The sequence below is a fragment of the Balaenoptera acutorostrata genome, chromosome 4, assembly GCF_949987535.1.
Source record: "Balaenoptera acutorostrata chromosome 4, mBalAcu1.1, whole genome shotgun sequence".
In the NCBI taxonomy this organism is placed as follows: domain Eukaryota; kingdom Metazoa; phylum Chordata; class Mammalia; order Artiodactyla; family Balaenopteridae; genus Balaenoptera; species Balaenoptera acutorostrata.
In genome coordinates this window covers 67,806,478-67,819,366 of record NC_080067.1, presented here as the reverse complement: position 1 = coordinate 67,819,366, position 12,889 = coordinate 67,806,478, and the positions used below count along the sequence as shown (strand labels likewise).

The 12,889-nt window shown below is 49.1% G+C and overlaps 2 protein-coding genes across 5 annotated transcripts; one reads left to right on the top strand and one right to left on the bottom strand.

Moving 5' to 3' along the window:
• Window positions 1-7,471, top strand: THPO (thrombopoietin). Of its 3 annotated transcripts, XM_057545515.1 has the most exons (5): window positions 1-179; window positions 414-541; window positions 834-920; window positions 2,422-2,589; window positions 7,339-7,471. In XM_057545515.1, the coding sequence occupies exons 1-5, from the start codon at window positions 167-169 to the stop codon at window positions 7,459-7,461; spliced, it is 519 nt and encodes a 172-aa protein (XP_057401498.1). In that variant the 5' UTR covers window positions 1-166; the 3' UTR covers window positions 7,462-7,471. The 3 variants fall into 3 exon arrangements, with proteins under 3 accessions (XP_057401498.1, XP_057401500.1, XP_057401499.1); XM_057545517.1 differs by lacking the exons at window positions 414-541; window positions 7,339-7,471 and adding an exon at window positions 2,837-3,728 and having other exon boundaries at window positions 161-179; XM_057545516.1 differs by lacking the exons at window positions 1-179; window positions 7,339-7,471 and adding an exon at window positions 2,837-3,728 and having other exon boundaries at window positions 430-541.
• POLR2H (RNA polymerase II, I and III subunit H) lies at window positions 7,252-12,742 on the bottom strand. 2 transcript variants are annotated; one of them, XM_057545519.1, is made up of 5 exons: window positions 12,472-12,742; window positions 9,623-9,706; window positions 9,445-9,538; window positions 8,538-8,621; window positions 7,252-7,618 (listed from the first exon to the last, which is right to left on the bottom strand). In XM_057545519.1, the coding sequence occupies exons 2-5, from the start codon at window positions 9,669-9,671 to the stop codon at window positions 7,501-7,503; spliced, it is 345 nt and encodes a 114-aa protein (XP_057401502.1). In that variant the 5' UTR covers window positions 9,672-9,706; window positions 12,472-12,742; the 3' UTR covers window positions 7,252-7,500. The 2 variants fall into 2 exon arrangements, with proteins under 2 accessions (XP_057401502.1, XP_007195351.1); XM_007195289.3 differs by lacking the exon at window positions 12,472-12,742 and adding an exon at window positions 10,954-11,718.
• Window positions 12,743-12,889: the final 147 nt, after the last annotated feature.

The window sequence follows — 12,889 nt, the reverse complement described above, 5'->3', positions numbered from 1 at the left end:
CTCCTTGGCCCACCTGTGCCCCACCTGTGCCCCACCTGTGCCCCACCTGTGCCCCACCCCACTCTGCCCAGAAGTGCAAGAGCCCAAGCCGCCTCCATGGCCCCAGGACGGATTCAGGGGAGAGGCCCCATACAGGGAGCCACTCCAACCAGACAGCCTGGCCAGAATGGAGCTGACTGGTAAGAAAACCCTTGAGAGACCTAGGGCCAAATCAGAACTTGGTAGAGGGGAAAGAGAAAGGAGATGTGCTGTGGTGCGGGGGCAGGGGGACCTCAATCTCCCAGGAATAAGGCCTCTGAGCGGCAGATTCCCTGGATTTCAGGTCTGGGTCCTAAGTGGGAATTCCTGGACCACCACCCAACAATGATTTCTTCCTTATCCACCCCTTTCAACCTCACCTCTCCTCATCTAAGAATTGCTCCTCGTGGTCATGCTTCTCCTAACTGCAAGACTAACCCTGTCCAGCCCGGCTCCTCCTGCCTGTGACCCCCGACTCCTAAATAAACTGCTTCGTGACTCCCATGTCCTTCACAGCAGACTGGTGAGAATCCCCAAGCACTCTCCCCACTATCCACCTAACTGGTGAGATACCCTGACTCCCATCACTGCCTCTCATTCCCTCCAATCACTACTGTTCCAATATTGTCTTCGGTAAGACCACCACCCCCTGATTACCACCCCTTTACAAGGATTATGGTTTACAATCAAACCCTCTCTTAAAAGCTCTAGTCTGGTTATATTACTCATGGAAGCCTGTCCTGGTAATTGGGCCACCATAACCCCCTCTATTTCAGCGCCCTCTCCACCATCCCCCTACCAATCTTTTTCAACAGAGCCAGTGCCCAGACGTTAACCCTTTGTCCACACCCGTCCGGCTGCCTGCTGTGGACTTCAGCTTGGGAGAATGGAAAACCCAGACAGTAAGAAAGCCATCCTTTTCCTTGGTTTCCCGAATCCTGTCTTCATGTGTTTCCTACTGATTCCCATGGATTTTTCAAAATTCCTGAGCTCCCTAAAAAGATCTCACCTTCAGCTTGACCACCCTTACCCAACATACATTCTACTATGGGGATATCCTCTGGACAAGATGATGGCTTGTGGTCCAGTATGTAAAATAGAGTCAAAGTTGACCACCATGAAAAGCTGGATAGAAGTCTCTCATGGCCATGCCTTTGACCTATTTCTGTTCAACCTTCTTAAGTTAGTGTGAAGAAGCAAGACTGATCTGTCATCCTCAGATGACACAAGACTGGGACACACAGCTAAAATAACAAAAAACAGGATTAAGTTTCAAACTGCTAAAAGGCTAGGTCAAAAACAAGGTGAAATTTAACAGAGATGTATATAAAATTCTAGATGTGAAAAGTAATTGAATAAAGTCCTATTCCAGCTTTCAGGCCACAGTGTCCCTACTTCCCTCATATAAACTTCTAGCCCTAGTACTTACTATGAAAAGGACCTGGGAGGGTTGGATTGACCCCAAACTTAGCACTGTAACAACATTATTGGAGTAGCTACTTAAAAAGGTAGGGATCATAGGTGGCTTTAGATGTTTAACATCCACATTGTAGAAATCTTCCTAAAAAACTCTATTCTGAGTGGACTGCACTTAAACTACTGCACTGAGTACTAGCCATCCTCTTTTAGAAACGTGCTAATTTACTCAGAGGGACCATGTTAAACTAGCATGTTTCCAAAAGGAGGAAGCAACCTGAACAGTGAGAGGTTAGAAAATACGTTATGCGAGGAATGGTTTAAAAAAATAATAAAGCTTGTGTGATTAGCTTGGAGAAGAGTGTCAGTCTTGTGGTAGAGCATGAAGTGCTTCAGTCTGAGACTCACTCAGGAAACCTACCAGGAGGGAGCACTGCTTAGAAGGTCAGCTCCTCTACCCTCAAGATCCCTAGAATTCCCTTGCTTCCCTCAGGTCTTCTGGGGGACTGGGCCAGGGAGGAAGGGTAATTGCTAGTGATCCCTTGTAGTTTCAGCTCTGCCATTTATCAGCAAGCCCCTTCCCTTCATCTTTATAATCTTTATGATGGTCTTATATCTACATTAATTTTTTTTATATCATATGATCCTGGTTTTGTAGCAGAAAGAGTAGATTTGCAGCACTAGAACCAAGAGGTAAAAGCTATAATAGGGCAGATTTCAGCACAATGTAAGAAAAAAAAAAAAAGAGCTTTTCTCACTGAAATTACATGTGAGACCAGGCTGCGTTACTGGACACTGGCGTTATTCAAGCAGAGGCTGATGACCAATTGTCGGGAGACTGAAGGAATTCCTGTACTGGGTGGGACCTAGGTCCTGTCCAATTCTCAGCTCCTATGATTCATTCTGCTGGCTACTCTTACAGGCTCCCCACCCACTATTAGCATACCCTTTGAAGCTGTCCGCTTCTCTTTTCCATCTCTTTCCCAGGAGCAGACCAAGGCACAGGACGTTCTGGGAGCCGCGACCCTTCTGCTGGAGGCAGTGATGGCAGCGCGGGGACAACTGGGACCCACTTGCCTCTCATCCCTATTGGTGCAGCTTTCTGGACAGGTCCGCCTCCTCCTTGGGGCCCTGCAGGGCCTCCTAGGAACCCAGGTAAGTCCCCAGTCAAGGGAACTATAGAAGCTGTCTTTCTTTTCTGACTCGGTCCCCTCAGAAGCCCTGAGGGAAGAAAGGGGAATTTTAGAAATCTTGAGGGTGGAAGAGCTGACCTGCTAAGGAGTGCTCCCTCCATCCCTCCAGCCACAAAGCCTGGGTTCTGGTACCTTATCTTTCCCACATAGACAGAGAGGCATGATATCTGGCCCAGGTCTCTGGCCTCAGGCCCATCCTCTGCCCTCAGCTTTCTGCACAGGGCAGGACCACAGCTCACAAGGATCCCAGTGCCATCTTCCTGAGCTTCCAACGACTGCTCCGAGGAAAGGTGCGTTTCCTGCTGCTTGTAGTGGGACCCACCCTCTGTGCCAAGCGGGCCCCACCTACCACAGCTGTCCCGGGGAACACCTCTCCATTCCTCACACTGAACAAGCTCCCAAACAGGACTTCTGGATTGTTGGAGACAAGCTCCAGTGTCTCAGCCAGAACTACTGGCTCTGGACTTCTGAACAGGCTGCAGGGATTCAGAGCCAAGATTCCTGGTCTGCTGAACCAAACCTCCAGGTCCCTAGACCAAATCCCTGGACACCTGAACAGGACACATGGACCCCTGAGTGGAATTCACGGACTCTTTCCTGGACCCACACCCAGGGCCCTAAGAGCCCCGGATATTCCTCCGGAAACTTCAGACATGGACTCCCTGCCACCCTACCTCCAGCCTGTAGAGTCTCCTTCCCCAGCCCATCCTCCTCCTGGACAGTACACACTCTTCTCTCCTTCACCAACCTTGCCCATCCCCACGGTCCAGCTCCAACCCCTGCTTCCTGACCCCTCTGCTATCACACCCAACTCTACCAGTCGTGTTCTAGTTGCAGCCCACCCTCACTTCCGGAATCTGTCTCAGGAAGAGTAAGGTACTCAGGCACTGCCGACATCAGCATCGCCTCCCAAGTACAATCCCCTTACTCGGAGGAGAGGCCCTGGGAGACAACTGCAGCTATACAGGCATACCTCATTTTACTGCGCTTCATTTTATTATCCTTTACAGATACTGCATTTTTTACAAATTGAAGGTTTGTGGCAACCCTGTGTTGTCAGATGATGGTTAGCATTTTTTAACAATAAAGTATTTTTGAACGAAGGTATGTACATTGCTTTTGTTTTTAGACATAATGCTATTACAGTTAATAGACTACGGTATCATGTAAACATAACTGGGAAACCAAAAAAAAACAAAAAATTGTGTGACTCGCTTTATTGTGATATTCACTTTATTGTGGTGGTCTGGAACTGAACCTGCAATGTCTCCGAGGTATGCCTTTACCAGATTTCCTGCTTTCACCTGAAACCCAAAGCCCTGGTGAAGGGAGACATGCAGGACAGAAAAAGTATAATTTTTTACTACATGCCATAAAACTACAAAAGCTATTTTTTTTAAACTATTAATAATGTTCACCAGAGCAGTTAGTTATCTCTGGTCTATTTTCTGCACAAATTTATAACTTACTATTTCTTTATATACTCTTTCTCATATGATAATTCTGCAAAGGCCTGGCCTGGCCTAGCTTCTGAACAGAGGTAGGGCTTATGACAGAAAAAAGCTTTGGTTTTCTGCTCAGAACTAAGGTTAGTCTCTTTACCCCCTTTATTATCATTCTTAATGGGGCTCTGATCTCCTTTTCTTAGGAGATCCTTACTCTTGAGAAATGAATGAGAAGTCTCTCAGAAAAGCAGTTCCTATGCAACAGACAAAACTGAGACTGTATAAAGACAGAATAAACGAGAGGACCCAAAAGCTACCTGCAAAGCGAGGGGAAGATGTTCTTCTCGTGGGCAACACATCCCCCCTCCCTGAGAAAAAGCTAACAGGAAGCTTTGGAGAGCCTTACACCCCAGGTAAGGCTGTGCAGACGGGTCAGTCAGACAAGATGAGACCTGGATGTGACAGCTGAGCAAACAGCCAGCACTTCAGCAGCTCAGCAGGAAGCTTCACCAGGCGTGGGTTCCTGCCTCCCTCCTGTGGAGGTCAGGGGGAAATGCAGGAAGTGGCTTGAGTCAGTCTCCTAGAGCTCACACAGCAGGAGGGACAAGCACAAGTCAAGTGCAAGTTGAAGGCTCATTTCCCAATTCCCAGAAGTGTATAGTATCTAAAAAGCAACCCTGTGTGACACCATAAACTCTGCCAGGGGATCTCTAGAAAAGAAGCCAAGCTTATGGGGCTTTCTGAATAAATGCCACCGTGGTGCTTGGGAAGCAGAGGTTTATATTGCCCCAAGCACTCCATTGCAAAGGTCAACGCTACCTCTAGAGGTGTCTGTAGGAAAACTAATGGAAGCTTTTTTCTCTCTCACCTCAACTCCCCAAAGGACAGGAAAAGTTAGCATGTAGGTAGAGGAGCCAGAAACCTAGGGCTCCAAACACTACCACAAAACCCCAGGGTCATTAAAGGCATTCCAAAACAGTAGAATGAAAGCCAGTATGTCAGGAAACTTATGCACATTATCTTTTTTTAACACTTACACATCTCTATAAGGTAGGTATTATCATCTCTGCTTTACGGATGAGGAAACAGGCTCAGAGAAGCCCGGCAAGTTCCCAATGGTTTCACAGCCTGTGAACAGGAAAAGAAACACCCTAGGATGACTTCGTCTGGAGCCCATACATTCCCCAGTGTGGTGCACTGTCCAGTATATCAGTCAGTGACTCTATTTATTGGAAAAAATTTCCAAGTCCTTAGGGAGTACACATCAACAGTTAAAGAGTTCTGAGTAGAAAACCAAAGCTCTTGGTGGGGTGACCAATTTAGGCATCTCCAGGTGTCTCCCCGCCCCTCACCCCATGGACAGAACAGTTGCCATGGAGAAGAAGTCAACAAACGCACAAAGCGCAGAAGTGCCGTCCAAATCTCGGATGGTGTCAGTTTCTGCATGGGAGAAAATCAGTTCATCCACACTACAAATTCCAGCATGGAGTCGAGAGAATAGTAAGTGGAAATTTTAACTTACTGAACTATTAAAGTAGGTTAAACTTAATGATCAAATGAAACATTTTATGGCACATGAAAGCCAGCACCCAGTACAAGAGATGCCAAAGGGACCAGAGACAAAGAATTAATGGTTTTCAGACAGTCAGCTGAGAGACAGAGATGGCAAAACTGCAAGAAGTATATAGCCAGAAAGTTCCAGGCATCCAGTACTGGCATTTGACTTACCCTAGGGCAAACGTAAATAACCCATGGGCTTCTCCAGTGGGAACTAACTTGCCTCTGCTGAGCATCTAACCCATTCCCAAATCATTCTATCTGGCTGATTCAGTCCCTTCTTCCCTTTACAGAAAAGACAAAAAAAACTGTTACAACGAGGACACTCTTATCTCTATTCAACTGTACACCAGTTCTCTTTCTTCTGCCACCCCAGGGCAGCTAGTACAGTCTGCTACACTACCCCGCAAACTATTAGCTACCCCGCGAACTGTTATCGGTAATTAGGTTCTCCCTCTCCAACCTAAATCCATCCTTCTCCAACCCCTACAAAAAAATTTGACTGCACGGAAGAGGTTCTAGGATTCTATAAAAATTCATCCCAACTCCCACTTCATCTCCTACTTCCCTCTCCCCTCACCCCCACCCCACAGTAAAGCAAAAGAAACACCTTTTCCTCCCCCCTGCAGAGGCCATTCATTTTCAACCCATTTCCCTAAATACTATTTCTAACACCTCCTGTGAAGACCTGAAAATGATGGGGAAGGAAATACCCCAGGCATCCCAGCAGGAGGACCAACTCCCATGGCAAAACTGGGAGATCAAAAGAGACAACTACTTAATACACACTTATGATCTTTCTGGATTGTTACCCTGAACTTCCCAGGGGAAATCAGAGTCCCATGTACTGTCTGAGACCTCAAATGCCAGGCTGAAGACCCAGCTCCGATGCTGGAGTCCTTGTAAGCATCACCATTTCCTCAACTTTGTTCTTCCCCCACTGATAAATTAATGACTGCAGTCTGGCTGCTGTATTGTCCCAGGCACTGGCACTGAACTGCCAAACCTCATTGGTATTGCTGCCCTGTCTACTTCACTGGTCTGTGAGGCAGCTCCCTGTTCAGTGTCACTGGTAAAAACCACCACCACTTACCCTCCCTCCAGGTCACCACTAGAATGTAAAGCAGAGAGCTAACTCCTCCACTTGCTTCCACAACCACCAAATCGTTCTTCCTCTCCTCTTCAGAGTTGTGTCCCATGCATATGTCTAAAAGCCTCATCTCAAAGCTTCCATGAAAATGACGAACATTTCCAGGCTATGCAAGCAACTCATTCAAGTCAACGTGATCTGACTTCCTGAGAAACTGAAAGTGTTGGAAGAACACGAGCAGAGCTCCTTGCCTATTCAGGATTCTATGCCAAATGGGTGGTGCCCTCAGGAGCCAAAAGCACAACACTCTCTCTCCCAGACAGAAAATCACATTGGAGGATCAATATTGGGGGTAGTCAGCCAGGAGACGGAGATAACCCTGAACCCAGATACCAAAATGTTGGGATAGATCCTACATTGACATGTGATCATCTGGCTGTGGGCCAGAAACATTAATATACCATAGGCAAACTGGAAAAAAATGATTTTAAAATAAATGGAAAAAACTTTGTTAAAAAAGAGGGGAAAAGAGTCTGAAAAAGTAAAGTTTAATTTAAAAAATCATATACATAAAACAACTTCTGATTCATTTTAAGCTCTCCCACTGGGTCTTTTGCAGGCAAGTCAGTTTCCCATTGAGTCCAGACCTCCTAAAGATGCACCCACAGTGGACAGAGAGCCAGCCCCTCCTGAACAGGTGAACAACAGCAACTGCCACTTGGGCTTGAACGAACGTCCATGACCTGAGTGACTAAGCAGCAAGGCTGGCTCCCTGGGTGGTTCAGAAAGCCAGTTTCTTCATCAGCAGATAAACTCGGGAATCCACTTCAAATCCATGCAGATTGTTGGCATCACCCTGCAGCCTCATGAGCAGGCCCCCATAGGACACGTAGGCAGAGCTGAAACAGAAGACCCGGTCCCATGAGTCTGAGCTCCAGAACAACTGTTACTCAGCAGCTCTCCAACCCAACCTAAGAAAAAACAGCCATCCTTCTAGAGTTTTGTCATCAGGAACCAAATTGTTCTTTATATTGGCAAAGGTGGAAACTACTCCATGCCCAGAATAAAGAAAATGGTCAAATCAATTAAGATATATCCATTTACTGGAATGTTACATAGCTATTAAAATGTTTAGGAATAGCTTAAAATTGACATGGGGAAACATGTTTTACATAACATTAAGCAAAAAGAACAGAACAAAACATTGTAATAAACAACATGAGCTCAAAGAAAAAAGTACACAGAAAAAAAAAAAAACCCTAGAACATTCAAGAATGTTTATGTAAAAGATTCCCTCTGGTTATAGAATTATAGGTGACTTTTTTCCTTCTTCACGTTACTTCTCTGCTTTTCAAATTTCTTACAAAGGGCACATGTTGTTTTAATAAGATTTTAAAGAAAAGAAAAAAATAGTTGGGCAGAGAAACCAAAGAACTAGGGATTGGATTGCAGAGTAGCAAAACATACACACACACACACACACACACACACACACACACACAAAGGCCTAGCAGTTTAATCACTTATGCTGCATTTAGTTCTTGGAGAAGTAACCTTCCTTGGCATTTCACACAGCTAGATTACCAGTTTCTCATTTGGACCACCAGGCCCTGAGGTCCTGACAGAGGGCAAAGTGAGCAATCTACATTTCAGACTGAAAACAGTTCCCAAAACAGTTTCTTTCCAGGTCCCACCTAGGTCTGAGGTGCTTGGGGAAAGAAACCCAGGAAGCCTGAGCATGGTCCAAATTTTCAGAGCATAGTCCAAATTCTCACAAAAGGGAGGGGGCAAGGGCTCTCACAAGACCGTGGAACTTACAGGCGTGTTGCTGCTTCAGTAGAAGTTTCATCTCCCTCAATCCTGTACACTTTCCCATACATTACATACTCAAATTGGTCAGCCCTGTGGAACAATAGTGGCAGTTATTCTTAAATGTAGTTAACAACAATAAGAGGCCCTTTAAAAATGGTAACTGGTAACTAAGTGCCAGCATCATAACAACAGGCACTTTCCAAACATAATGTCATTTAGTCCTCAGAGTAACCCTGTGAGCTGGATATGACCATCGATATTTTACTGATGAGAAAACTAAGGTTGAAAGAGGTTAAGGTTGGACTTCCCTGGTGGCACAGTGGTTAAGGATCCCCCTGCCAATGCAAGGGACACGGGTTTGATCCCTGGTCCAGGAAGATCCCACATGCTGCGGAGCAACAAAGCCCCATGCGCCACAACTACTGAGCCTGTGCTCTAGAGCCCACATGCTGCAACTACTGAGCCCCCGCCCCCTGCAACTAGAGAAAGCCCAGGTACAGCAACAAAGACCCAACGCAGCCAAAAAGAAAAAAGAAAAAAAGAAAGAGGTTAAGGTTATTCAACAAATAAGTGGTAGAGCTGAGATGTGAACTGAGTGGGGCTCAAAGGCCCTTCCATCACACCAAACTCCCTCCCAAGACACAGGCCCACAGAGCCTAGGTCATTCAGTGGTCATTTCCTCTGCCATCAAAAAGCTACAACTCACACTGTAATCACTGCTTTGGATAAACACCTGAATGTCTGAATTTTTTTTTTTTTTTTTTTTTGAATTCTTAAATGCAGCAATTTCCTTAAGGTTACATAGATTCTGCTGATAATCATTTATGTTATGAATTAAGTAAGGGACTTTCTATACCACCTATCTACTTAGTCCTCAGGCATATTTCAAGTACTCCCTGCTCCACTTCCTCACCTGGAAGGCCTATCATCTGTAGGGTTGTATTCACCATCATCCAGAGTACCATCTTCATACAAAGTACTGGCTATGACCAACCGGAACTTGTCACCTGAAAAATAACAGCAGCATCAGAGGGTGAAGAACAGCTGAAATGGCAAAAAGCCTCCTGTTGTTGTTTATGTTCAATACTTACCCAAGTCTACAGGGTAAATCTGAATGTTTACATCTAATATGAGGTCCATCTTGAAAGATTCACTCTCACAATGCAGTCGAGACACTGGAGGGAAATAGCGAAAGAGTGGCAGAGGTCATTGCCTGGCCCAGGGCAGACCCTATAGCGCAGGGCAGACTCCTACTTTGTGGGGGCTGGATGCAATAGAATACTCAACCTAACCCAACCTGTATCCACTGGCCTCTCATAGACGTGCAGGCTCAATCACAACCACATATGCAGGGATTTCCCTGGTGGCGCAGTGGTTAAGAATCCGCCTGCCAATGCAGGGGACACGTGTTCGAGCCCTGGTCTGGGAAGATCCCACATGCCGCGGAGCAACTAAGCCCGTGTGCCACAACTACTGAGCCTGTGCTCTAGAGCCCACGAGCTACAACTACTGAGCCCACATGCCACAACTACTGAGCCCTCGCGCCTAGAGCCCGTGCTCCGCAACAAGAGAAGCCACCGCGATGAGAAGCCCGCGTGCAGCAACGAAGACCCAACGCAGCCAAAAATAAATATTTTTTTTAAAAAAAGAACCACATATGCAAGAAGGAAAGGGGACACAACCTATGGCAAGCGGATAGAATCCCCAGAAAAGAATCAAAGATCCTCCGGCAACAAATAATATCCAGGTTCTACGCTTACCTAGGTGATTAAGAAACAACCTGATTTGGGGCAAGTTATTCATTCATCCAAAGGTTTTGTCTTTCTGTGCCAGGTGCTCTGCTAAGGGGATTATCAACTTGTGTAAGAACTGGGTTTTGTCCCAAAAAACATCCCAGTCTCTAGGCAAAAGAGACACCAAGGACAATTATTGATCAATGACAGAATAAAGAGTTGTACACCAAGCAGTCAACTCTAACTCCGAGAGGATTTCACAAAGAGCTAAAGACTCTGAGGGCAATGGGCTCTGAGGTCGGATTATTCGCTGTACAGCCTTGGGTGGGTTGCTTACCCTCTCAGAGCAAAATGGGTAAGACACCACCTACCTCATGGAGGCTCTTGAAAGGAATAAGTAAGATAAAGTGTGTGTAAGGTGCACAGTACAGCGCCTAGCACAGAGTGGGTAGCGATTAGAAAGATGCCCGGAGAAAAGGCCATCCAGACACCGGGCACAGCTTGTGTGAAGCCAGGGAGAGCGCGGAGTCTCCGTTTTCTCATCTGTAAAATGTTTCCTGAGAAAGGTCCCTACACCAAGACCTGCCGGTAGGGGTAGGCTACGTGAAATGGGTGGACTAGAGGCCCAGGGGCGTGTCCCCGAGGAGATTAGCCCCTTCCCCCAAACAGCCCCTCCAAATCTTACTTACCTCGGTCAAACTTTTTGCCCTCCGGGTCAATGTCTTTTACATCAAAAATATCCTCAAACAGGATGCCCGCCATGGTGAGGGGGCCACGAAAATAGCGGAGGGGCTGAGCGCGCGACCACGACAACTAAGGGTACGCGCACCCCCTCGCGTGGAGGAAAAGAGAGGAGAAAGGAAAAGGCAGCACTTGAAGAGCGGCGGCTAAGAAACAGAATAACGCATGCGCACGGACAAGCAGGAACGCGGCCACTTCCGCCACCTAGCTCTCGGGGATTCTTAACTTCCGCCCCGAACGATTCTTTCCGAGAGGCTGCAGTATTATGGGCGGGTCTCAGGTCCAAATAACTCCGCCCCGGGCGGCAACACGATAGGTCCCACCTCCGGCCGAGGCGGCGTCTTGTCCGGCTCTCTTCAGTGGCTCTACTGCGCCCTCTTTAGAAGCCAGGTCAGGAAGACTGGAATGCTTGGGGGCCTACCCCAGCCAGGGACCTTGATCCTTGGCCCAGAGAAGCCCGGCCCGAGCCCTACCGTGCCGGTCCGCGTGCCCGCCGAGGGCACAGTCCGTGCGAAGGGCGAGAGGAGCAGAACCCCGCCCCCAGGGCGCTGGCCCGGCAGGGCTCAGGACCCAGCCTCTCCAGCTGGCACGCAGGCCGGCCCGGGCCGGCTCGGCCCATATGGCTGTCACCTGAGCCGGGTCCGTCCAGTTTGGGAATTTGCCATGATGTCACCTTGCGAAAGAGGAAAGCCTGCACCTTCCCCACCCCTACTCTCTTCCCTCACACCGCCCCTTCAGCAGGCATTAACCCCCACCCACTGCCCTCCTTGAGCACTGCCCCTTAAGCTCGGTTCTGCCCTTTCCCCCCCCCGCCACGACCCTCTCCTGAACAAGCTCTCCTATGTGCTCCTTCATCCTGACACTATCCTCTCCTACCGATACCACCTCTTCCTTTACATTGCCCCTTCCTGTAGGGTGCCGGCTCTCACACTGCCCGCTTCCTGGACACTGCTCCCTCCTCCTGGGAACCCCCGCTGCTCCCACGTGCCCCTTCACCCTTGTGCTGCCTCCTCCGGCACACTGCCTGTTTCCTGGGCACTGGCCTTTCCTCTGACACTATCTCTGACACTGCCCATCCATCTGTGCTCACCCCCACCCTCTGCTCTATCCTTCTTCGGACCCTTACAGAGAACGCAGAGCGCCAGCAGGCTGTTCCCCCTTGGCGGCTAGACGTCAGCAGCTACTCGGATTTCTCCTTGGGCCCTGCCAGGGAGAAGCGACCTCTGTCCCCCCCACGCCCAACTCCCAGGCACCTAGACCTCCCTCCCCTCTGGCCTCACCCCTTCCCGTTCCCTCCCCACCTCCACCCCCGAACAAGCCGAAGGCCAAGTTGCTCCAAGTGCACCTCCCTCGAGAAGAAGGCAAGGAGAAAGGAAGGGGATGAGAGAGACCGAGGGTCCCAGTTCCAGGCAGCCCCCTTCTGGGCCTAGCGTCCCCCTCCGAGTCCCCCCAGCTTTGTTTCTCACCCCCGACGTAGTGGAGGGGCCCTGCCAGGCCGGTCTGAGCCCTTGGCCCCTGCGGAGAAGCAAGAGAGGACGCCGCTCCTGAGGGATTGGGCCTGAAAGTCTGATTTAGTCTGATTTTTAGGCAGCCCCCGGCCCCAGGCCCTACAGAGCCCCAGCGAGTCCGGCCCCTCCCGGCCGGTTGCGGAGAGCCACAGACCCCGTCCGGCCCCTCCACGTGCCAGTGGACCCGCCCCCCGCCCTGGCCCGGGCGCCACTCTCAGCCACCCGCCTCGGCAGAGACTGGGCCCGGGCTCGCGCGTTCCAAGCGCCCCCTGCCGCCTCTCCCGAGCCCGGGAGGCGGCCCCAACGCGGACCCCGGCCGCGCTGGGCCGGCTCCCTTAGATGGGCGGGCGGGCGGAGCAGTACGGAGGGCACCGCC